The sequence below is a fragment of the Diceros bicornis genome, chromosome 25, assembly GCF_020826845.1.
Source record: "Diceros bicornis minor isolate mBicDic1 chromosome 25, mDicBic1.mat.cur, whole genome shotgun sequence".
Classification (NCBI taxonomy): domain Eukaryota; kingdom Metazoa; phylum Chordata; class Mammalia; order Perissodactyla; family Rhinocerotidae; genus Diceros; species Diceros bicornis.
This window is the reverse complement of record NC_080764.1, coordinates 13,776,603-13,803,321: the sequence shown is the minus strand read 5'-3', so window position 1 is coordinate 13,803,321 and position 26,719 is coordinate 13,776,603. Positions and strand designations below refer to the sequence as shown.

Sequence of the window (26,719 nt, the reverse complement as noted above, 5' to 3'; positions counted from 1 at the left end):
GGCTGAACTGATCTATTAAGAAGACAGGATTGAACTATGACAAAACAACAGTTCAAAATGAAATCCAGAAATTCATCCATATAGAATATGAGTAAGAGAGAGCTTGGTACAGTCTAGCTAAGATCAACTCAGACAGGGAGAACACAACCTGACTTCTGGGAATTTAAATAAGTGGTCTATAATTTTGTTTACTGGATGTACACTGTATAATCATCAAACAAGTAAGTTCCCTCAGTACAGGAATCATGAGTCTCCCTTCCTCCCTCCCCCCTCTCGGCCCCCCACCATGTTTTGACAATGAAGAGGAGAGGGGGAGAATAAATGACATAATGAATGCTTAATAGTATTGATCTCCTGCAAAAAAAACTTTAGAAAAAACAATGGGAATGTTCTCCATCAGGAGGCAACTTTAATGAGGGTTCTCTAGTTGCAAGTACTTAAAATATTGATTATGGAGAGACGTTTCACATAAAACTAGTTTGGGGGGTAGGCTTGGTGGCACAAGAAGTTAAGTGTGCACACTATGCTGTGGCGGCCCGGGGTTCGCCGGTTCGGATCTCGGGCACGCACTGACTCACCACTTGTCAAGCCACGCTGTGGCGGCGTCTCATATAAAGTAGAGGAAGATGGGCACGGACATTAACCCAGGGCCAGTCTTCTTCAGCAAAAAAGAGGAGGATTGGCAGATGTTAGCACAGGGCTGGTCGTCCTCACAAAAAAAAAAAAAAAAAACTAGTTTGTGTTTATCAAAGTTCTCCCTACATGAATTCAAAGACATCCTTAACATGCTAGAGCGCCTGCTCTGAGATGGTGAGTAGTCCGTCTATGCGAATGTTCGAAGCAAAAAGCTGGGGGGGCTGGCCCCGTGGCATAGTGGTTAAGCGCGCTCGCTCGACTGCTGGCGGCAGGGGGTCGGATCCCAGGCACTCACCGACACACTGCTTGTCAAGCCACGCTGTGGTGGCGTCCCATATAAAGTGGAGGAAGATGGGCACAGATGTTAGCCCAGGGCTAGTCTTCCTCAGCAAAAAAGAGGAGGATTGGCAGCTGTTAGCACAGGGCTGATCTTCCTCACAAAAAAAAAAAAAAAGCTGGCTTGCACCAGTTACTTACTGAGCATTTGCTATGTGCCATACGCTATGTGAAGCATGTTTCATAGATTATCCCAAAACTTCACAACAATCCCACGAATTAGGCATTATTTTTCCTATGTGAAGAAGAAAAAAACTGAGGTTCAAAGAGGTTTAAGTGATTTGTTCACCGCCACACAACTGGAAATGACAGAGATGGGATTTAGGCCTAGCAAAGTCTTTAAAACTCGTAGGCTTTGTACCTACCATGCTGTCCCCTGATGCTACCAAATTCACTAGAAAGGAGGGTGACTCAATAGGAAAGTCGGAGAAGATCTGGAAAAGAGGCATATATAGAACACAGATGGCATTCTATCTCAGAGTTCTAGACACACAGGAATAATTAATGAGCCACATTTAACTACACAACCAAAATGCTTGGATGAGCTGTAACTTTTAGTCTGCAGCTCTACAGGTTCTAAGAATGTCCATACTACTCAGACGTACTGACAAATGAACACAGTTCAGTAATTTTTCTAGAACACTCACAACAGTGCCTTCACTCACTGCTCGTACCAAACCAAGCAGGCAATGGAGGTGATGTATGTTTCACAGCTTTCACCTAAGCATCCTTGCACGATTGAGTGTCTTCCTGGCATACGTACTGCTACACAAAATTCGCTTTATAGAATTTTAGACCTAGAAGATGTATCTTATGGATGCAGAAACTGAGGTCAGAACAGTTAAATGATTGCCCTGTGTCCCCTGGCTGGGTACCGGCCTACACAAAACTCTAATTTCCTATTCCTCATCCAGTAAGTTTTCTCCACAGCACCTCCTCAGTGCCTCCCCTTAATGCTTGATCACTTAGATTTCCTTCTCGATATCTGGGTGTTATCCAGCTACCAGTTATCCTTCTGGACATTTTCAATGAATCCAATAAATGTGTGCAGCATTGGGCAAGATGATGTGGATAACAGAGAGAGCTGACACACTTTCTGCCCTCTAGACAGTGCTACCCAAACTTTCAGGTGTCACGGCACACACAGAAAATGGTAATATTTTTATGGCACAAAGTTGCACACTAGAAAGCCGTGGTCCCAGTGACCAGAGGAATCCTAGGCCCTGCCTGGCTGGCTGCTCCAAGGGTTGAGGGGAAGTGTTATCTTGGCATACACGTATCTCAATCCAACATGTGGTACTTTGGTTGGGAAGCTCTGTTCTGGGGATAACAAGTAAAGGGGACAAGGCAAATTTACAAATAAATGTAATAAAAGCACAAAGGAAAAAACTGAGCAGACTATCACTGTCTGCTTTCACCAAACATAAATGAGTGGAAATGAGACTAATTTAACTTGCTTCCTTTTATAACTCCTCTTCCAAACAAATCAAAAGATAGAATAACCCACCCTCTGGTCAACAGATAGCTGATCAGTCTCACCGACATGGCTCCCAAGACCCTCGACACAGATGCCTAGTTCAAGGGGAGATGAAAACTACTTAAAGCACATGAGGGTGCCAGAAAAGTTCTTTGACTTCTTACAAATACTACAATAAATCAATATAGGAGAGGAAACTACATTTCAAGGTCATGCTCAAATATGAAGGAAGAAGCAGGAAAGAAGCTTTTCCTCTCTCTCTCTCTCTCTCACTCTCTCTGTGACCAAGCTCCATCTCCACAAACCTAGTTAAAATTCTGCCGTCTGATATTTATAAATTTAGCCTGCCTGAGCCAAGTAGGTTTCTGCAATTCCAGACATCTAGGCTGAAGGGCAAAGGGCAAAGTGAAACTTTCAAAAGCTGGCTAGTAGCCAAAGGCATCACATCTAGGAGACTCCCTTAGCAACACACAACAGCTGTCTGCTCAAGAGGATACCGCCATCTTTGCAAGAACTATAGATGTTCTTGTTTTCACAACTAAAAAAGCAGGATTTATTTTCCTGTATTATTTTTCCTGTCATTCTCCTAAAAGTTACTGCATTTCATAACTTAAAAAGCTCTCCAATCACAGTATGTTTCCCTCCATCCCAAATTACAAAGCCATAGTTAACAATAAATTAAAATAATGTAAGGTATTAAGTTCTTGGCTAATATAAAATGCTTTACTAATCTCTGGTTATTAATTACTATTCTAGCTGCTATAGACTTGGTTTCTAACTATATATATATATATGTATAAAGAGTGATGGACAAATCACTCTTTGTGACTTAATTACTTTCCTCATAAAATTTTAATAACAACAGTGACCTACTTCACAAGACTATTGTGAAGGACAATAAAAATTATTTGATAAAAACTTATAAAAGCTTATCCCTAATTAAGAATCATGCCACCTATTGGCTCTCAGTACCTATAGTCATGGTTTGATTATCAACATCAGTGCCCCCAAAACAAAACACAGGTGGATCCTGACCCCCCAGAAGACTGAAGTTCCTAAAGCGACTGGCTCACTTCACTCGCCCCATCTGCCTCCTCCAAACCTACCAAGCCCAGGGGATGGCACTGCACTGGGAGCTCAGCCCTTACGCCTAAGTCTAACAAGATAAACAACATTAAAAAAAAAAAAAAAAACAACAACCAATGTCACAATCACTGCTAGGTTTTAAAAATCTAACACCTGTGAGTAGAAGGGGATGTGGCAGTCTGTGCTCTGTAGGGAAGGCCATTTGTGCAAGAGCAGAATCTCGCAGCTTTCCATTCCTTATATGTGCAAGTGCAAACCCTCACCCACAGCACTCTGTACTCACCCAGAGGTACATCATGTCAGACCGGGCTGCTCAAACTCAGCGGTCAGTTGATCCGGGACTGCAAAAAGGCACTTCAGTGAACTGTAGGAAAGGAGGTGCCAGAATGGGGGGCAAGGGTTCGGGGTGGGGAGAAACCCCCCCCCCAAATCACTTGAGTTTAAAAATCTAAAACAACCAGTCTTCTCCCCCCTCCTCCCTCCTCTCCAGCTGACTGTTCTGTTGTTCTCTCTCCTCCCTCTCACCCTCCCTCTCTCTCTCTCTGGGAGTTCCCAGCCCTGTGTGTCTGAACTGGAGTGTACAGCACACTCTCTCTGTATTTGCCTTCAGGGAATCTCTCTCTGTCATTCTAATTCTAGAAACACAACCATCACTCACAGAGATTATTGCAAAAGGCGGGGATGGGTGGGGTTGGTAATAAACCACCAGCACCAGTTTCTAGTGCTAGACATAAACTAGTTTAAAATGGGTTCTTTAAACACGAATGAAGCAATCAAAAACCCTCCCCTCCAAGATCAAGGGGAGTGAGCCAAACTTCCCCTCTGCCCCAATTCTTCCGGAACCCCTTGCAGAAGCCACACATGAACACAGAACCAGCTCAGACCCTCATTCCCTCCCTGCCATGTCGGCCTTACACTGCTATTCTTTCTATAGTTTCACCACTAATAATTCTGAATCTTAGAAGATTTTAAAACATATGAAAAATTATAAACTCAAATAGGTCTTCATCTTTTTTATTACTATCACCATATTTCAGATCAACATAGCCTCCCTTCTGAAGAGAGAAAGGACAAGGATTTTAGAGTCAAGTGGATTTTGAGCCCCTACCATGCTGTAGATTCTTTACTAAGCATGAAAACAAGGCAGGGTACGAAGCCTGAGTTTGAAATCTGGGTCTACAATTACTATCATTATGGCCTGGGGAAAGTTATTTAGCCTGTCTAAGGCTTCTGTTTCCTCAACCAAAAACTGGGTATAACATTCTTTTTGGAGTTGTTGTAATTAGATCAAATGATATAACTACGTAAAGTATCTGCCATGTCCCTGGTGACCACGTTTTCTAATTTAGTTCAGTTCAAACATTTATTAAGTGCCCCCACTATACCAGGCATATTTTTATCCATTATATGCTCAATGGTGAACAACAAGTATTATCAAATCATCTGTCCTAGTGGTTTTTACTCAGAAAACAACTAACTTCTCCTCCATACGCCAGTGCCCCTGCTCTTTCCTTACTGCCCTACCCATTTTTCCATGTTTAAATCCAAAAGCCTAGCCTAGCTATAAGAGATCTCTCCCTCCTCTATAAGCCTGGTGTGTGTAACATAGCATTCCCCACCTGTGCTAGTTACTACTACAGGTATTTGTATACAGTCTTTTGTATAACACCTAGTACACAGTAGGTGCACAATACATTCTCAAAGGGTTGTATGTTTTAAGAAATATTTCACTTCTTCAACTTATTAAAGGAAAAACAAAATAAAACAAAAACAAAAACAAGAGGCCTACCACCTTCCAGCTGCCTCACGGTTCTGTTCCTCTCAGACAAGTTGAAACAGCTCTCTCCTGCTTATAAAATCTCCAAGTAAGGTCTGCAAGTCTCACACTCAAGGCAGGCCCTGCCCAGGTGCTGTACACTGGCCCTACCTAATGCTTGCTGCTGGAGGGCTCCGGTCTTAGTTACCTGCTACAGTGGAGCTGCTTTTTCTCCTAGGGTAGAAGTCAAGTCACTTTTCCCTTTCTTCCACACTTTAGTGTGCCTTCCACAAGCGAGCTTCTAACACCTTTTCTCTCCTCCCACTTTAAACTCCAGGGTCATTTAAGCTCGGAGAGGTGGGGCAAGTATTCTTCTCAGCCTCACCCAAACCTTTTCTTGTTCTTTATGCAGAACCTCTCAGCTTCCTCTGAAGGCAAGATCACCTCATTTTCAGTACAAAAGAGGAGTAAGAACCTCCAAGTCTAAAACTAAGACAGCCTTTTTTTTTTGAATGGGAAAACAAATCTTGACTTTCTATAAACTGTTACTGAGAATCTTTTGTATGTCCATAATCAATTTTTATATGCAACTTTCCTCTCTAGTCTCATAGCCCACGTCCTGAATCTTAAGTCACCAGACCTCACTATACTCCATTCTAAACAACTGTATTAAAATCACACTGTTAAGTGTCTGTAGTCCATTTAAACTCTTTGAAGACACAAAATTGTTAATACTCATTCATTCTTAACCAAGTATCAAAAAACAAATACAAAAAACATTACACATTGTCACTTTATGGTGTTATCCTTTAATGAAGTTCGAGATGGGATAAAGATATCCCTGATCTCCTGGAGCAAAGGAAGAGAAAAAAGATCCTTGAAATAAAATAAGAAAAGTTTAAATATGTCACAAAAATTCTGAAAACTACCTCCAAAACTCCCACGAGTGGAACCATTATAAACTTCTTTGGCACCACAGGGAGAATCTGTAAACTCCTACTCTAAATGCATCTCTTCCTTTTCTCATCATAATTTTAAAAACTGAGTGGATAGTCTGGTCAGAAATCAAGCTCTTCTGTGTGTTTTCTTCACACATACACAAAATCCCCAAAAACCCACAGGCAAGCTAAGTGAATCTTTTTTTTCCCCCCCTAAAGCCCCAGTAGATAGTTGTATGTCATAGTTGCACAGCCTTCTAGTTGCCATATGTGGGACGTGGCCTCAGCATGGCCGGAGAAGCGGTGCGTTGGTGTGCGCCCGGGATCCGAACCCGGGCCGCCAGCAGCGGAGCGCACGCACTTAACCGCTAAGCCACGGGGCCGGCCCTAAGTGAATCTTTTTTATTCATGCTCCTGCATGTCCACATTTCCCTACCTTAAAAAAAAAAAAAAAGGGAAGAAAAGGAAACAAAGAGGTCGGAGAAAAAAAATATTTCAAATCATCAAAGTCAAATAAGGAAACCTATGCTTTACTGCTGTGCGGGATTCAGATGAAGAGACACACAGGTATATTAATTCTTCCCTAGGAAGACACTCTGAAAAAGATCACAGTCCGATACCCAGGATTAAGATGCACACATACTTCACTCTATCAGAAGAACATTTTATCAGACTGTGTGACTGTACTCCGAAGCTTAGCAGCCTCCATATTAGTTCAGAGGAGAGAACGTGTGAATCTGAGCATCAGAGAAGGAACTCTTCTAGGGAGGGCACACAGAGGAAGTCTGGCACGCTTGCTTCTGAGAAAGAAAAATCAGATTATCTGGGACAGCAACATGGGTGGCTGCCAGTCATTCTAACCCTATATTGCATCCTGAATTCCTGCTTTCATGCTGGATTTTGTAATGTTAAGAGTCTGGTGGGCAGAAAGGGTCTGGAGCCACATTTTAGATTCTCTACCTCTAAGTCTAATAATTCAAGAGACTGCATGTTTTATTCAAGTTTCTCTGTGGGTATGAAAGGCTGGCGGGGGAAGTGTGTACATCTGAGGAGCCAACACAATTTCGAAAAAATATACCTGAGAAATCAGGCACCGAAAGTTTTCAAAAGAAATTCGAGGCAACCCTCTGTACATAATTTATACTCCTTTCACTTTCAGGACTGGTGGAGACAATACAAACTCACCACAACAATGAGCTATAGAAATGGGCCATATGAGGTCCAACTGAATTTGACTTGAAAAAAAAAAAAAGTTCAAAGAAGGGGGCTCTGTTAACCTCATTTCCTCTCAGCTTAAAATAGCAAGGATTCCCACAGAGCAGTTCTCTAACAGAATTTTGCCCCTCAAAATGTGACCCATGGACCAGCATCAGCAGCCTTAGCATCAACTGGGAGCTTCTCAGATATGAAGAATCTCAGGCCCCATCCTACAGTTACAGAATCAAAAACAACATTCTAAGAAAAGCCCCAGGTGATCCTATGCACATTAAAATCTGAGAAGCTGGTCTCGATAGAGTACTGTCATCCTGCAGCAGCAGACTCATGGAAGAAAGCGGTAGATATGGGTGCGCTTTCCAGTTAGGGGATCGAAACCACTCTGGAAGACTAACTAGTGAGGCAGTATTCCACCCCTGCTTGCTGATTTCAGTATAACACCACCAGCTACCATCTACTCAGAATGTATTATCTCATTGCATCTTCACAGTATCTCTGTAAGGTAGGCCCTCTTTATCTTCTTCACACATGAAGGGAAATGGAGGCTAAAAGTGGTTAAATAATTTGCCCCTGGTCTCGTAGCTAGTAAGTAAAGGAGCTAAAAGTTGAAGACAAATTTGTAAGACTCGAAGATCATTTCAACTATACCACACTTATTTACTGATAAAATCAAATCAAAACTGCCAAAGTCATTAGAAATTTTACCCTGGATATAACCCTGCGCTCTATCTCTGCCCATTACCAAGACTTCAAACAACAAATGAATAGAGATGAGGTTTGGAACTCGGTGTACACACACTGTATGTTAGTTTCCGAAGGCTGTGGCTCTGGGCAAGTACTGTTGCTATGATTGACATTGTTAAGAGAATGGTTCTGGAAACCTCTTGTGAACTATGGTTACCTTCTACGATGTCTACAGTGACCTCTGGATGCGTACATGGAGAAAAAGGTAGATCTTCAAGCTCACCTCGTGGAAAAACCATAGGCAAATAGATTTGTTAGAGCTCTTACCTCCAGTTTTTAAAGAACCCAGAGTGACCATCCCTGAAAGAGGAAAATGTATTGTCTTAAGAGCTCTGTTTTTCCTTATTATGTTTCAATCATAGTCTCAAATAACCTCGCATACTTCCAACTAACTTGCTCTGGTATCCCCTCCACCTCAATTGTTGACCTCATGAAGTCCCATCCCAACCACTTTTTCATTATCTACCCACTCCAGTCCTGTCTTCCACTCCCTATGTCCAACTTTGACTCCATGGTCCATAATTATAATCCCTTCCTTGCAAATACCTTCAAATCATTTGCCTTCTCCACCACTGCCACTTGGCAAAACTCCAATCCTGGTTAAATACCATTTTCTGCTCTCTCTGTGCCTATGCCCAATCAGCTAAACGTTGTTGGAGAAAAAATCACATAACCAAGCTGACTGACTTCACTATATATTCATGATCACAAACCTCAACTGGGCACTTGACAATGCCAAGCAATCCTACTAAAGCTGCCTTCGTGAGCTTTCCTACTCTCCAAAATGACTATGTCTTACCTTTTCCTCAAACCTACTTCATCCTCTTCCTACCACCCAACTTTTAGCTGTCGCTCTATCCAAATATTTCATTTTAAAAGAGAAGCATTCAGATAGTCTCTTCTGTTCACCAAACCTACAATCCTACCTAGAAATGCATACATCCCCTCCTCCTTACATTCTGTTACATCGAAGGAAGAATCCTCGCATCAAAGGCCCATTTCACTACTTGTGTTCACACCCCATCCCCCAGTGCTTTTGTAAGGACTGTGCTGCTCTGTTAATCATCCACTCTTCTCCTACATCATCATCCATCTCTCCTCTCTCTACTCATCACTGTCATGCCAGCAAATAAACATATGTCTATCTTCAGAAAACCTCCCCTCTGCTCTCATACACTGATGGGGAAAGTGTACCTTGGTATCACCATTTTGGAAGTTGGTTTGGCAATATCTATTAAATTCTGCAATATGCATGGCCTGTGGCTCAGCAATTCCACCTCCAAGGAACCTATCTTAGAAAACCCCCACAAGCATAGAAGGAAGCTCACTGTAGCAATTTGTAAGAGCAAAAAACTTTAAAAACATAAATGGCCAATAACAGGTAAGTGACTAAACATAGAAACTATGGTTTTAAAAAAATTCTCCTTCAACTCTTCACGTCCTTCCAGCTACCTACCATTTCCCTGTTCACCACTCCACAGCAAAACATCTCAAAAAAGTTGTCTATATCTGTTTCCACTTCTTCACCTCTCATTTCTTCTTCAATCTACTCAAAGTTTCTAAGCCCTCCACTCCATTAAACCAACTGGTCAATGTCAACTACTCCCATGCTACCTAATCCAATGGACATTTTGCTGTCCTCAACTTATCTGACCACTTGGCAGGATTCAACAAAGTTGGCAACCTTCTTAAAACATTCTCTTCTTCCAGCTTCTGAGATAACTACTACCCTGGTTTTTTTCCTACATCACTGATTACTTCCTTCTCTATCTTTTTCTGGCCTCTCCTTCAACAGACCTCTAAATGGAAGTATTCCTTGAGGCTTAATCTTGAGTCATCCTCTTCTCTCTCGGAGTGTCTCATCCATTCCCACTGCTTCAAATACCGTCAACATGCTAATAATTACCAAGTTATATCCCTAGCCTAGACCTCTTCTCATGCTCCAATATGACTACTTAGCTGTCTCACAAGCATGTCAAACATAACGTGCCCAAAACTGGGCTCTTAATTCTCTACCACCACCAGCCCTGAAATCTGGCATACCCTTGGTGTTCCCTACCTCAATAAGAATACTACCTGGCAATTACGAAAGACAGAGACCCTTCCCTTATCCTTTACCCCTCACATCATATCCATTAGCAAGTCCTATGTGACTTCTCTTGATCTCCACTGCCACCACCTTAACCCAAACTACAATCATCTCTTTCCTGGACATCGCAATAGTTGCTCCAGTTCCACTGTTGCTCCCCGTCAACAGATTCATCACACAGCAGCCAGAAGGACTTTCTAAAACAAAAATAAGACCATATCATATCCCTCCTCTAATTCTATAGTCATATTACACTTAAAAATTTTTTCTATCCAAAGTCCTTATAATGGTCTTTAAGGTCCCATATGATCTGCTGAGTACCTGCCTCTCAAACCTCATTTTATATCATTATCTCCCCTTCAATCACTAAGCTCTAAATAAACTGATCTTATGTCAGCTGGTGATCCAGAGCAAGTACATCCCTCTCCCCAGTACCCTTTTAGCCCCCTCATTCCCCGTTCTTGAAATCTCTCATCCTGCCTTCATTCTTTGCAAGGCTGGCTCCTTCTTACCTTTCAGATCTCAGCCTAAATAACACCTCCTCAAATAGAACTCCCCAGACCACTCTATCTAGTTGGAGGTCCTTCTCCACAAGCTCATATTCTCTATTACTGCACTGTTTATTTTCTTCCTAGCAGTTATCAAAATCTATAATTAATTTATGTATTTATTCATTTGCTTTCTTACTTGTCATAGATTTCTTCATTAGAAAGTAGTATTTTGTGTATATCATATACAACTGAGAGACCTTTTACTATGGAACATTTTATCCCTTGACTTTTTGTTAGCGAAGGTCAAAGTTATTTGTAGGAGTTTCTGGCACTCGGGCAACTGTCTAACCAAGTCCTATAAATAAAGTTAGAGCGCAACTAATTTCATCCTAGTTACCAAAAGGACTCCAAATTTTATCATAGCTACAAACCATAAATACATGCCAGCAATGGCTTTAGAATGTTAGTTTGAAATAATCATAAAAGTAATATGAAAGGGCAGTTCTAATTTAATCACTTACTTTAAGCTAATTTGAGTATCATATTCCAAATGGTCTCCCTTCTAATACTGTTATCAATATTTTCTGCTCTGTCCAATTAAATAATTGCATCCCAATCCAAGCACCACTATAATCAAGCTTGCTGAATAGAATTTGAGTATCTAGAGTCTAGAAGCATGCATCCAACACAGCAGCCACTAGTTAAGTCACATGCAGCTATCTGAATTTAATTAAATGAATTAATCTTAAATTTTCAGTTCCTCAGTCACACCAGCCACATTTCAAGTGCTCAAGAGCCACATGAGGCTAGTGGCTATTATACTGGACAGGGCAGATATAAAACATTTCCATTGTCACAGAAAGTTCCATTGGACAGAGCTGTTCTAGAACATGGTAATAACAAGGAAAGCAAAGGCCCTCTAAGTACCCAGAATATCAAAATGTTCATGCACTTTCATCAGCAGGAAAGCTCTGCCAGGCCTTCTCTCCGAATGTATTTATTTTTATTTTAGAAATATTTCTATCCTGATTATCTGGCTACTTGCCCATTGAAAATTTAAAAAGCAAATTAGGAAAGAGAGCTAGGGAGCAGTAGGGAATAAGTACCAGGGGAAAGAGGAATATTACGTTAGAGGCAGCCACATCAGAAACAAGGGAGACCAAGAGAAAAAAATCTAAAAAGCAGATATCAAAAAGTAGACAGATATCAAAATGGGGCCATTTAGTAAGGCAAAACCAGCAAACGTTCCTGAAATATCACTCTCTTATAGCCCTAAACAATTGTTGTCAACAAATGCTGACAACTTTGTTAAAACCATTAAGTACCTACTATTATACTGTTTAGAAGAAATAAATTGTAGAGTTATGTAACACATTTTAGAAGGATTTATTTCCGAAACAGCTAAATCTTAAACATCTTGGTGCTTAAAGAAGGGAAAATCCTCTCAGCTAGTTAGAATACTCGACCACCAAAAATAACTCATTCCTAAAATATTCTGCATACTCAAATTCAATTCAGGGATGTTACTTACAGAGCAGGTGCAGATATGAGAATAAGATCCTCCTGTTTAATGAATTATGGTTCATCCATACAATGGAATACTATAGGCTTGAGGGGTGGGGAGGGAATGAGGAAGCTCTTAAAATACTATTATGAAACACTCTACTATATATCTTTAAGTGATAAAAGAAAGGTTCAGAACAATGTATAGCACGCTACCATTGAATTAATAAGGAAAAAAACGAGGAATTCTACACAAAAAGGTAAAATACCCATTGCCTCTAAGGGAAAGACACTGGGGGACTCAAAACAGGAATCGGGGAGCAACTTTTCACTATGTGACTATTTTGTACCTTTTGAATATTGAATCATGTAAATGTATTATTTACAAACAATAACAATCTTAAGATTTTTTTAAAAAAATTAAGTTCTTTATCCCCAAGAAACGTATAATGTAATGGCTTATCCAGGCTTCAAAAAACTGAAGGAAAAATGCTTTTGCTTTTACCAATGACTAGACATCTAAATATTGAACACATTTTATTCTTAGTAAAAAGCTCACTCTATACAATTTGAAATCCCAATAAACTGACTGATTTTGAAAAACTCAAAGTTGAACTTAGAAACTGCAGTGATCCTACCACCTCACATTAACTTTCAAAAAAAATGTTTACATAAATATGTATACATCTCAAGAAAAAAATCATTTTATTAGATAACACAGCAGAGATTGGCTGAAAAGCTCCCAAGGAAGCTACAGAATGGTCTTCTGTACCACAGGGAGGCAAGGTCAGGTCACTCTGATAATCCCTGAGGTTGAGAATGCAGCTAGGTGTGGCCGTAAGACTAAGTTCCGGCCAATGAGATATTAATAGAAATGTTATGTGGGACTCCCTGGAAGTCTTCTTAAGTAGGGGAGGGGGCCTCTTTTCCTCCTCCAAACTGCTTCGTGGTAATGCGGTAATGATGGCTGGAGCCGTAGCAACCATCTGGGCCACATCCTACAGACAGAGAAGCAAAGAGCAGTAAGGATCCTGGATCCTTGACAACCATGGAGCACCACATCAGCCTGGAACTGCCTACTTCCAGACTTCTTTTTTGTGAAAGACAAAAAAAACTGTCTCTTGTTTAAGCCAGTTTGGCGGGGGGGGGGGGGGGGGTGGGGGGGTGGGGGGTGGTTCTGTTACATGCAGCTGAATTTAATCCTAAGTGATGCTTTCAAGAGTAAACTATTTTACTGTAACTTACAAATCAAAATTCAATTTCTTTTGAAACAACAGAAAGCTCTATACACATTAATAGTGTGCCGGCCTGATGACTAAGATAGAGATTCTCAAAGAATCCTGGAAGTCTAGGCCAAAAAGTCAACTAGTCTATCCTCCTAATCTACTGTCCCTAACCATTCCACACCAAAATGATAGAAATAAAATTTTAACTTAACAATTCCTGAATTCTAGTAATGAACATATAATCTCACATTCGTCATCTGTAAAATGGGGGTAATAATGCCTACTTCACAGGGATGTTGTCAGACCCAAATAAAATAGAGTATATTAACTATTCCGTAAACAGAGCACTATATACTGTTATTACCGTGACAATTACCACTATAACAGCCAATTGGTGTGAGTCACAAAACCAAAATTAGATGAAAGCAATTAAATAGAGAGAAACTTGGGTATGGGGCCCAAGGAATTCTGTGAACTTCCCAAACTTCTTTCACAAACTTCTCTCTTTATCTTTCAGAAAATACTACATCAAGAACTTCAGTTTCCTTCTCTAAAGAAGGAAACGAAGGCAGTTGAGCGGTTGTAAGGGGAGAAAAAGAACAACAGTAGCAAAAGGTTTAAAGCAATTAGTGATCATGATGCATTTGAAGTATATGACCCTGTTTTAGCATTTCACAAGCTGTCAATAGGTAGTCCAACAATTTTTAAATCAATGCCAACAATATTTTTCTTCTACAATTTATTCATTCAAAAGAAAAATACTAGGGCTGGCCTGGTAGTGTAGTGGTTAAGTTCATGCGCTCTGCTTTGGCGGCCTGGGGTTGGCGGGTTCAGATCCCAGGTGCGGACCTATGCACCACTTATCAAGCCATGCTGTGGCAGGCATCCCACATATTAAGTAGAGGAAGATGGGCACGGATATCAGCCCAGATTGGCCCAGGGCCAATCTTTCTCAGCAAAAAGCAGAGGACTGGCAACAGATGTTAATCAGGGTTAATCTTCCTCACCAAAAAAAGAACAGAAAAATACTAAATACATGTATATGGTTTCTACTGAGTATGCAAAAACATATCATTTAAAAGTTGGATGCCATCTTTGAGAAATAAGTATATGTGAGGTCCTGTGCCACTGGAAGAGGATTTTTAACCTGTGCACTAAGGCATAGGCAGTATATTTACAACAAAAATAGCTTAATCTCTTTCATTTTTGCACTTAAAAATGATTTAACTTCTCCAAAACATGTTTCAACGTATGAAAAAAAGCAAATGAATTCACTTCTTAAAGCCATCAACTCGTCTGTGAGACCATTTCTGGTGACTACTTGAATCCACACATACATTGTACATGAGTCATACTGTGCTGTTGTTCAATTAATTATATTTTGAAAAGTATTCCAAATAACTTTGAGAAATATACTTTAAGCAATATTACAACTTGCTAAATTTCAGCTTTTCATAGTCTTCTAACAGGGTTCTGAAATTAATAGATGCTTTTTGCTAACTTCAAATGTGCTCATAGGAAGAAAGCAAGCTATTCAGGGGTGTCAGAGATGAGCTGACAGGCAGATAGATGCCAAGAATTTGCTACACAATTTAAAGGGCTACAATCAGGATAATGGGAGTGTGAGAAACAAACTCAGACAGCTTGAAGGTTTTTGTTCCCGAGAAGGGATACCAAGGGTATTGGCAACTCCCTTCTGCTCTGAATGGCCATCTCCAAGTAGCTTTAACTAAGCAGTAAGATTTCTGGAGAAGACTACTCTACCTTTCCTAGATGATACATTTATCTTATAATGCCTATTTATGAGTCTGAATGTAAGACGGAGGGTTGAGACTCTTCCGAACTAGGAGAAAAAACTGAAATAAGTTATCTTCTGAGAAAGTAATCCATCTAAACCATGCTAGACTGGACCAGACATTCCTCCCCAGATCTACTGGCTTCAATATCAAAGTTCTCCCAAACATTAGTACATATCAAACTCTATAAGCTTATTTTCAGGCTATGACTACACTTTTAATAACATAAATGAGTTCAGTGGGGCTTACTTTAATCATTTCTGAAACACAGTTTATTTTTAGTAAATATAATAGTCCCCCACATGGGAAGCTACAACCATGCCAAAAATTTTCTATGAGGAGATAAAATCCTATTTATAGACCTATCAGTTGCCCCTTGCTTAGGTTGTAACATAGTTTCCACTTTAAGCCTGATATGACCTCCCCTGACTCTTCTGGTCTCTAATGTTCTTTTCATCCTGAAGTTTCTCACATTTATCTTTATCTCCACAAGGTACTTAAATTAAGCTACTATGGAGTGGGGGGAAGGGAGAAGGAAAGAATCTCCTTTCCCTAAGCCTTCTCCCATCGGGGAGTTTTAGCTAAGTTTCAGGAACCTAAAAGGGGGAAGAGGGGAGTTCTTCATTTGGTGGGCTTTTGAGGGGGGAACCTCATAAATACTCAGCAATCATTAAGAATACTGCTACACAAGTGAGCCTTGCATTTGGCAAATGGGCCTTTTGATGTCTTTATCAGTGTATGATTTAGCTTAGTTTTCCATCTTTTAAAAACCCAACAAGAATAAACGTACAGGGGTTTCTAACATAGAGAATATTGTACTCAAAAGCTAACCAGGGAACCATAAGATAAATATAAGAGATTTATTAAATTTTTCATAAAAATTGTGATCTCCTCAAGGATTAAGTTGTTGCTGTTGTTGGTTTTATTGTTTTGGGTTTTTTTTTTGAGGAAGATTAGCTAGCCTTGAGTTAACATCCGTTGCCAATCCTCCTCTTTTTGCTGAGAAAGACTGGCCCTGGGCTAACATTCATGCCCATCTTCCTCTACTTTATATGGGACGCTGCCACAGCATGGCTTGACAAGCGGTGCGTCGTCGCGCACCCGGGATCCAAACCCATGTGCCCGGGGCCCCAGACCGCTGGCAGCGGAGTGCGTGAACTGAACCACTCCACCACTGGGCTGGCCCCTGCTGCTGTTTTAACATTAGCTGCTGCCTTCTTTACGTTCCCCACTTAAAATGCTAACTGATGCAGTCTTCCTCCCCCAATCTCGGGCTACGTCCATCAACAGTTCTAGAAGGGTAAGTACCTGACCCTAATTCAGTGAACTATTTTCACTGTTTTCTTTTAGTAGCAGTGGCATGACCCATACTCCATCTCACCCCTACCCTGTCCCACCCCATACCCTGGATGAAATTGTAAATGAACCCTGCCTTCACTGCTCTGGCAAACCCTAACCTCTTTCAATTTCTGAACTCCAGTAAAATTTACAGTCCCTGGTTCACTTTTTTTTTTTTTAATAATTTTATTTATTTATTTTTTCCCCCAAAGCCCCAGTAGATAGTTGTATGTCATAGCTGCACATCCTTCTAGTTGCTGTATGTGAGACGTGGCCTCAGCGTGGCCGGAGAAGCGGTGCGTCGGCGCACGCCCGGGATCCGAACCCGGGCCGCCAGCAGCAGAGCGCGGGCACTTAACCGCTAAGCCACGGGGCCGGCCCCCCTGGTTCACTTATTTTTTTACAGTCTTAAGCATATATTCGCTTTTTGCTATTAATTCCGCGTTTGTAGGTCTTGTATCCTGAATGAGACTACAAATTCCACTCAATTATGAGCTGCTAAAGGGCAATGACCACATCTTATTATTCATCTCAGTACCATCAGAGTCATGCCAAGTGATTGGCATATAATAGGCACACAGTGAATAGTGTTGAAGTATTTGTTAGGCTGATCTGGATGGTGGAGACAGTGTAGTGAGTACACTTCTCTTAAGTGAATCTCTCATTGCACACAACTGGGAAAGTGCAACATAACTGTAGTAGAATTGAATCAGAAGCAATTCCGGAAAAGAGGCCATTAAGTAATATAAACCCATCTTTCACTGGATTCCCATCATACTCTCAGGTGCTCAAACAGAGCCGCCTTCAAGCACATTTGGGTATCAGATGTTTTAGGTGAATTTCCTACTGGGAGTGCAGGAAATTCAGTCTTGGTTTAATTTTAAGTTAATTTCAGAGCCCTTTTGCTTGTATTATCAAATGTTCTAATGCATATTTATAAGAGAAGGGTTAAGGTGAACACAGGATATACCAAATGATGGTGCAAATGATAACATTTCCTTATCTCCAAGAAAATTCTATCTGCTTTTCTCCACCTATCTAAATATTACTCATCCTCTCAGGCCTACCTCTTTCTGCCGACCCTAATCCACAATGAAATCCCTAACTCTGTAGTACCTGATGATGAGCAGCTAGCTACTTAGCATTTTCATTTATAACAAGAAGGGATGGATTCAAATTTCAGTAAAAATAATTCCAACTAAACATCAGTAAAAGTTACCCGATTGTAAAAGGTGGAAAAGACCAGAAAATACTTCCCTTAAAAATTTTTTTTCAATTGTAAAGTTTATCATATAAAACGGTATTTCCCTTTTTAAAAGAAGACATAGAGGGGCCAGTCCGGTGGCGCGCGGTTAAGTGTGCATGCTCCGCTGTGGCGGCCCTGGGTTCGCAGGTCTGGATCCCAGACGTGCACCGATGCACTGCTTGTCAAGCCATGCTGTGGCGGTGTCCCATATAAAGTAGAGGAAGATGGGCACGGATGTTAGCCCAGGGCCAACCTTTCTCAGCAAAAAAGAGGAGGATTGGCACCAAATGTTAGCTCAGGGCTGATCTTCCTCACAAAAAATAAAAAATAAAAGGAGACATGGATTTTCTGGGGTGATCAGAGCTGAGGCATGGGCATGGATGATTAAATGAACGCCCAAGATCATTTTCCAGAGGCAGCATGGTACTGAAGAAAGAACTTAGGTTTGGAAGTGAAACAGACCTGGAATCAAATTGCCAAATCATCACTCATTTCATTAACTGTGACCTTGAGCAAGTACTTTAACCTCTCTTAACCTCTGTTTCTTCATCTACAAATTCAGGGTTATTATGAAAATTAGAAACAATGTACATAAAACATCTAGGTCAGTGCCTGGCTTAATAAGTTACGACTGTTAATAGATTTGCTTATTGCCATTTTTCTTAGCTTGCAACAAAAGACAGAAAATGACTCCTTGGCAAATCTGACATTTTAGGGCTACTCCTATAATTTATTTATTTATCTACTTTCTGTGTGTGTGAGGAAGATCAGCCCTGAGCTAACATCCATGCCAATCCTCCTCTTTTTTGCTGAAGAAGACCAGCCCTGAGCTAACATCTATTGCCAATCCTCCTCCTTTTTTTTTTTCTCCCCAAAGCCCCAGCAGATAGTTGTATGTCATAGTTGCACAAGCTTCTAGTTGCTGTATGTGGGACACCACCTCAGCATGGCAGGAGAAGTGGTGCATCGGTGGACGCCCGGGATCCGAACCTGGGCCGCCAGTAGCAGAGCGTGTGCACTTAACCGCTAAGCCACGGGGCCGGCCCCTACTATAATTTATTTTAAATTGGTAGCAATAGAATATCAGTAAGAACTCATCTAAAGAAAGCTATTTTCTCTGTGAATTTAAAAGTAAAATCTGCAGCAAGAGAAACACAAAGTGTTCCACTGAGCAACATGTCCCTATTAAATCAGATGGCTAAGATCATTTATAAGGACTGTAGTGAAAAAACAAAGCTCTTAGAAAGAAGGAGCTTCTAAAGGGGGGAGGGACGCCATTCTGGGTAGGAGTAAACCCAATATTGCAGTGTTTAAGTCATAGAAAAGCTCTGAGTAAATGAGATTTTTTTTTGTAATCTCAAAATTCCACCCCTCCCTTAAACCAGAGATACCTGACAATCACAAACAAGGCCAAGAGAAAAGGAAATACATGCACCTGCACCAGGAAAGGGGGATGCTGAGGAAGCAGGAGATACTGGCTATAAAGGATGACAACTTTTCTACAGAGGAAAGAGAAAATTGATTGCTGCACCATCTTCTTTTGCTGCTTTCAGGAGATGGCAGGAATGTCTAAGTCATTCACCTGCTCTAGTAACAGGGCTGTGAAAGGGAAGACAGTAGTGTTTGGTCCTTCTCCAGGGCTGGACTAAAAGCTATTAAGGAGTTAAAAGCTTTCAGAGTATTAGAATGAAAATGCTGGAAGGACTTTTAGGGCTCTTCTAGCCAGCCCAGTGGAATGGAAGAAAAGTCTGGGCATTAGAGCCAGATGGGGCTTCCTAGCTATTTGACCTTGAGCAAGTTGGGCAGCCTCTCTAGCCTTCACTCTTCTCATCTATAAAATTGGATGAACAGCATTTGCCCTGCAGAGGGCAAACTGTAAAAAGCAAACTGCTTCAAAATAGCTACTAAATACAGGTTAAATGCTTTTCCCCAAACCTCAGGCTAGCCATACATAAAACGCTGTTGGCTGGCATATACAGCTATATCAAAATGTTCATTCTCTCCCTTTCCTTTCCCTCTAACTTAGGGAATCAAGTCCAAGAAGGGAAAGTAACTTTCCCAAGGTTACACTGCTGGTTATTGGCAGAATTAGGGCTTAAAATCAGTTTCTTCAAGCTCAATGCATTGCACCTTGCCTCATCAGGAACATTCCCTCGGGGACACAGCAAGCTTAGCTTAACATTATATGGGCTCAAAGAATCAGTGAGAACAAGGGAACAAGCTAACTGCAATGTCAGCAGTTTCCTGCTATTCAGACACCCAAGAGTTAAACACTCAGCCTCGGCGAAGGCTCCAGAGAGCTGCAGTTGGGCAGACTCCTTATGGGAGGAGGCCAGAGAGGCACTGAAATCCATTCCTCGGTGTGATTGGTTGGTTCCCAAAGGGGTGGGGAAGAGGAAAAGGGAGAAGAATGTCACCCGATCCCCACGGGTAAACAACAGCAGGAGCATCTGCTCAGGTTTTCAACTAAATCTGTAAAATATTTCTGAACACTTGACCACCAAACTTGAAAGACTGTAACCTCTGACCTTCATGAACAAGAGACCCTGTGCTCTTTAATCACCAGAGTCTTAGTAATACAATCTGGACGAATGAATGCAAAAACACAGTTTAATATTTCTCTAGCACAAAATTAGTACTGAACGCTCCTGCTCCAGGGGCTTGAAATCAACACCGCCACCATCCCTCCACCCCACCCCTTGCCATTACAGAGAGGAACCAGCCTGCTTGCTTCTGCTCTACCATTCTTCTCAAACTCTGCCATTTTAAAAACAAGACGAGACTACACAATCACATTCCCTCCTCTGAATTTCTCTCCATCCTCTTTACGAGGAGCCCCTCCTTTTTAAAAAGGATATCTTATTGCAAGATGCAACCTCTCTGTAATTATGTTAGCACACATGTGCAAGCAGAGAGAAGGGAGGGTTTGGAGAGACAGAAACCCAATATCTTGCCAAATCCATTGGGAAGTCTGCCCAAGTTATTAATCCAGGACAGGGCCACTTAACTGAATTGGTTGAGGCAATGCCCTTCAATCCTGGCTACATTCTTTCCCCCAGGGGAGAATGCAGGAAGGGTCTGTCTCCTCAAAATCTTATTATCCTCAACAACTCTTCCTTCCTAGAAGTTTCTCTCTCCCATTTCAAGGATACACACAAAATATTTCAGTTCTGAGCAGAGAATCAGCGAGGCAGCCCCTCCTCTCCAATCCACTACAGGGCCTCCACAAGACTGATCACTGAAGAGCCACGGAAAACTGCATTCCCTTTGTTCCTATGTATGACCACAACTCAATTCTCAAGTCCCAAGAGTTGAAATCCAGGGTCGAGGGGAAAAACTAAAACTGAAGAGAAAGTCTCCTACCAAACGACTAAAACCTGAGGACCCTTCAGAAACCAAGTCAATCCAGGGACCAACTCGACCCCACCTTAGTGTGGCCCAGGGAACCAGGACTAGGCCCACCCAACACAATCCGGAATTGCTGGGCAGACCCATCTCTCCGGAATTGTGTAGACTAGGAATGACCTGAAACTACTGTGGACTCAAAGAGTAAGGATACCTCAACACTGAGCCAAAGCAAATCAGCTTCAGGAAGCGGCAGAAGCTCCTTATGTCTCCCCTTTGTTTCTGCTCTATAATCCCAAAGCCAAATTTAATCTAAACTATGCTACTAATGCCCTTTGCCAACACAGATGTCTCATTTATAAATCCCAGCAAACATAAGTGCCTCGGCTCTCTTTCACAGGAATGTTTAGCAAATTAACTACTCAAGGAGGTTCTGCATGGTTATTATAAACATAGACTTCCGTGTCCGACAGGCCTAGGTTTAAATACCTGTTCTACTACTTTTTAGCTCTGTGACCTAAACCTCTCCAAAGCTCAGTTTCTTTATCTGTCATATATGGCTTCTACCATCTACCTTATAGGGAGAGTTGTTAAGAATAATGAGGAATTGGGGCCGGCCTGGTGGCACAGTAGTTAAGTTTGCAGGCTCCGCTTTGGCGGCCCAGGGTTCACAGGTTCGATCCCGGGCGTGGACCTATGCACCGCTTATCAAGCCATGCTGTGGCAGGCGTCCCACATATAAAGTAGAGGAAGATGGGCACGGATGTTAGCCCAGGGCCAATCTTCCTCAACAAAAAAGAGGAGGATTGGCAACAGATGTTAGCTCACGGCTAATCTTCCTCACCAAAAATAATAATAATAATAATAATAATGAGGAATTGAGAGTGTGTATGTGTGTACTTACTTAGCACAGTACTTGATGCACAGTAAGCATTCAATAAATAGTAGCTGTCACTATAAATTATAACTGAGGACTATAAAACAACTTCTATAAAGAAGTAACACTGCCAGCAGACAACTGTATTAGCATTCCTGCCTCTTACCCACCCCATCTGAGAGTGGTAAACAGCATGAGAATGCCCAAGATCATTTACTAACGATCTACTGAGCATTGTGCTAGGTGATGGGGTGAGACAGTGAAGGACACAACGTCTCCCTGTAAAGCAGCTCACACTGGTGAGGGAGGACACGATGGAAAGAAATGAGGAGGAAGGGAACAGACTGAAGGTGGTCTCAGTAGGGAACTACTACTCAGTTCACGTGAAGGGGTTGCTTTTAAGTCTAGTCCCAGCAGTTAGGGTCACGTTGAACAGATCTATTAGGGTCACGGGGCAGGGGAGCACTGGAGAGCAAGGCCCATTCTGGAGTTCTATACACTACGAGAGAGAGGAGGGGAGAGTGGGAACACGTACAGTGCAGAAGGATTTTGGTCTTTTCTCTTCACGTTACACCGGGCAAAAATTATACCAAGCCTGAGGCTGGCAACCAGGACCAAACAGTTTCGGGCAGACACTATGAGATTACTGCTTGTTGGGTTAGCGCAGCAGCACATATATATTTTTTAGCAAAGAGACATGGGGCCCCTCAAAGAATTACAACTGAGTAACCAAAAACACGTAAACTCGCTGGAAACCGTGCACTGGGGAAGGCCAGAAGGGGCTGGGTTCTATTAGTCAGTGGCCCCCAAACTCACAAACCAGTGCTCTCGCTCTCTGTCTCTCTTACAAATTTTCATCCTCACAATCCCAGTCTGTCAAACTCTCTCACACACACCTTAGAGCCTGCCCTGTTGACGGAGTGGCACAGGGCTAGGCCACTCTTTGGTCACGAGAGCACATGTCCATCAGGGAATGGCATTACACTGGGCAAAAAGCACTGAACTGAGAATGAAGGCTGTATACCACAGACCAACTCCACCACTAGCAAGAGCTCTAGAAATATAAGACTACAGCCTCGGGTAAGTCATCTAACCTCTGGGACTCAGTTTCCCCATCTGCAGAACAAGGGCGATGTGATGAAATCCAGCTCTGACATTCAACAATTTAGGACCTGAGGGCCACACTGATGTTCCCTGCCCTGGTTCTTGTGTCAGCGCTAGGGCAGACATGACATAGAAGAGCCAGGGTATTAAGACAAGTGATTACAATCCACTCTCTAAACCGGACCAAAAGTTCAGGCACAGCAGAAAGCCAGCCACAACATTTCTGGAACTCAAACTAAATGGTTCTGGGACTTAGAGTCTTGGCCCAGATCATTCATTTTATCAAGGTCAGGATTCTCTGTTCCCTGGATAGTAAACCAGGAAAGAAAGCAACAGAAAGCAATGAGACAACAGTCAAGTTACCTGACACCTGGAAGGGCACATCGTTTGCTTGCTAAAGGAGCCCTCCAACACTACACTGAGAGGACATACAGGGGCCTTAGAGTAAGCATTCATTCCAAACATACGGAAATGACAGCTGCTATTTCTGGCCAATGGATCAGGACCTGAAAGACGGGTGTATTCTCCACTGAACAAATCAGATAGTCAGAAATAATCTTGGAACTGCCAGCACTCAACAAACTGGCAGCTCTTTAGAGAGGACTCTCTGGGGACGCAGAGCTGCAGTAACCAAGGGAAATGTATCCAGATTAGATCAGCAAAGGCCTCTCCAGTTCCACATGAGGTGTTGCGGGGGGCAATGGCACTGGCCAACACACAAGATTTACACAATGAGCTCCCTGAATGCCGCACGTGTTCAGGTCAGAAGAGCTGCCGCTTTGCTACAAACGACTCATGAAGCAGCAGATGCCACGAGTCCTGTTTACCTACGCCTCTGGTTACAATTCCTAAAGAGGAATTGCCCGACAGGTTTGTTTCTCACAGTAGCTGCACATTCTGTCCATTTTAAATTAGGAGGAAGAATTCTTATTTATTGTCCCATTCCCTTTACCTTTCTCTTCCCAACATAAAAACAAAAATAAGATGTGGTGTGTCCATACAACAGAATATCATTTAGCAACAAAAAAGAGTGAAGTACTGACACATGCTACAACACGGAGGAAATCTGCAAACATTACACTAAGTGAAGGAAGCCAGGCACAAAGGACCACATGAGTCCATTTATATGAAATATCCAGAATAGGCAAAAATGTTAGAGACAAAAAGTAGACTAGTGGTAGCCTAGGGCTTCGGGAGCATGGGGGATGGAGGAATTGGGAAATGATGACTAAGGGATACATGGTGTCTTTTTGGAGTGATGAAAATGTTCTAAAATTGATTGTGGTGATGGTTGATCAACTCTGTGAACATACACTAAAAGCCACTGAACTATATATTTTAAACGGGTGAATTGTGTAGTATCAAATTATATCTCAGTGAAGCTGTAAAAAAAAATGCCTCAAAGGAATTACAGCCTCCTTTAGGAAGGGAAATTTAATAAGAGCGATCCGACTCCTCTGGCCATCTCTTGTTTCCAAGTGCCTGCCCTCATTCCCTCCTGTAAACTACTCAGTTTGCTATTCCTGCTATGCCCATCCTCTGCTCCACTGCAGTATCCAGTGCAGGCTTACAGCTTTCCCAAGAGAAATGGGCTGGATGGTAGCTTTGCTGGGTCTTAAAAGTCCATCCCTCTCTATCTTGACTTTAGTGACCTTTGTTCCACATCTAGTTTCCCTCTGTCCCTGAAGAGACAGTAAAATCACTCCCCCAACCCCAGCAGTGGCTAATGACCTGCTACATCATGAAAAAGGAATAAAGATAAATGATACTATAAAAACAGGTTTGAGAGTTTCAACAAATCTGGGTTCCAATCAAAGCACTTGAACAAGTTACTTTAATTCTTACTCTCCGTTGCCACTTCTGTTAAAATGGGGAAAACATTATGTAATGCATGTGGTTATTATAAAAATTAAATGGGAAAATTGATGTAAATGATTAATCTGATGCCTGGCACACAGAAGGCACTCAATAAATAACAACCATTATTTATAGAAGCCTTATGCCCATTTTTTTCATGCTGTCATCCAGCAGATCTATCTCTACGTCAAAAAGGCAGCAATAAAAGCAGACCATTGGCACCATCAAATTGTTTATAATCGTTTTTTTGACTATTTGTTCCAATCTATCTCACTCACAGATCTCTAGTCCATTCCTAATATCTCTGGATTTTTTACTTCTATTTTGTTTTCCTGCTTCTGCACTCACTTTCACCTCAAATTTTAGGCTCAGTATTGCCTCTCCAGCCCCATGTTCCCTCCTCAAGCATAATTTGTATTTACCACCTTAATTATAATACTTTAAGCTACTCAGGGTAAACTGTTCACTCGGAGTGGCACAGCACTCAGTATCCCTATTCCTCCTAAAAGCCTATCATGGAATCAAAACAACTTAAGATAGACTTTAGGAAGAATTATGATGGAACCTTACAATGGAATACTAGGCAGCCATGGAATATGATGCTGTACAAACAGTTAATGGCATGAAAAGATGTTTACAATAGAACAGGAAGGAGCTGGAAGCATATTACAAAAGTTTATATCATATGATGACATTTTGTAAGGAATTTAAAAATGTGGGTATAGGCAAAAACAGCTGGAAACAAGATTAAGGCAACAAACAATAAAAATTTGAGATAAAGTTAAATATATGAAGGCAATTTTTATTTTATTCTTTTGGCTGCTGTATCTTCTAAATTTTCTTTGATGAATATGTATTACTTTTGAGAAAAAGATTTTAAGAACTTAAAAAAAGGAATTTATATAATACAAAGCCTCTTAGCATTTTCTTTTTTTTTAATTGGCTCTGCACTAACATCTGTTGCCAATCTTCCTCTTTTTCTTTTTTCTTCCCAAAGCCTCAGTACATAGTTGTGTATCATAGTTGTAGAGATATAGCTCTTCTATGTGGGATGCTGCCTCAGCATGGCTTGATGAGTGGTTGGGTAGGTCCACGCGAAGGATCCAAACCAGCAAACCCCAGGGCCGCCAAAGCAGAACGCACGAACTCAACCACTACGCCACCAGGTCGGCCTGCATTTTCTTAGCAGACACAATAGCGTGGCCCTGGAGTCAGAAGGACCAGGATCCAAATCCCTAGTCTACTAATTATGTTTGACCTTGGCAGTCAATGAAAACTTTTAGGCTTAGTGTTCTCATCTGGAAAATGAAGATGAAGATGAACGTCCTAGTGGAGTGCTTGGCACATGATCTTCAGTTTCAGTGTCTTTACTCTCTGGCAGTGGTTCTCAGCTTGAGTGTGTATCAGAATCACCTGAAGAGCATGTTGAAACAGGTGGCTAGGCCGCATCCCAGAGTTTCTGATTCTGTAGGTCTGGAGAGAGGGGAGGATCATGAATTGCGTTAAGTTCCTAGGTGCTGATGCTGATGCTGCTGGCCTGGGAACCACACTTGAAGGACCACTGTTCTATCTAGGTAATAAGAATCTTACAATATGCTACAGAGATATTAAGTACTCTTTCAGAACAGTAATATTTCAGGAATATTTGCTCAGTGGATA

At 41.6% G+C, this 26,719-nt stretch overlaps 1 protein-coding gene across 9 annotated transcripts in view; it reads right to left on the bottom strand.

Annotated features, from left to right (window-relative positions):
* The window catches only part of RBFOX2 (RNA binding fox-1 homolog 2), a 267,307-nt gene that overhangs the window by 144,942 nt on the left and 95,646 nt on the right, over positions 1–26,719 (bottom strand). Inside the window, exons 1-2 of one of the 9 annotated variants that reach the window (XM_058568459.1) lie at positions 5,500–5,592; positions 3,819–3,899 (exon numbers count right to left, since the gene is read on the bottom strand). The exons of 6 other annotated variants lie outside the window; for them this stretch is intronic. In XM_058568459.1, the coding sequence (XP_058424442.1) occupies positions 3,819–3,833 (15 nt within the window). In that variant the 5' untranslated portion in view covers positions 3,834–3,899; positions 5,500–5,592. Of the gene's footprint in view, positions 1–3,818; positions 3,926–5,499; positions 5,593–26,719 lie in introns of those variants that run through there. 2 more of the 9 variants (XM_058568460.1, XM_058568458.1) reach the window with 2 other exon arrangements.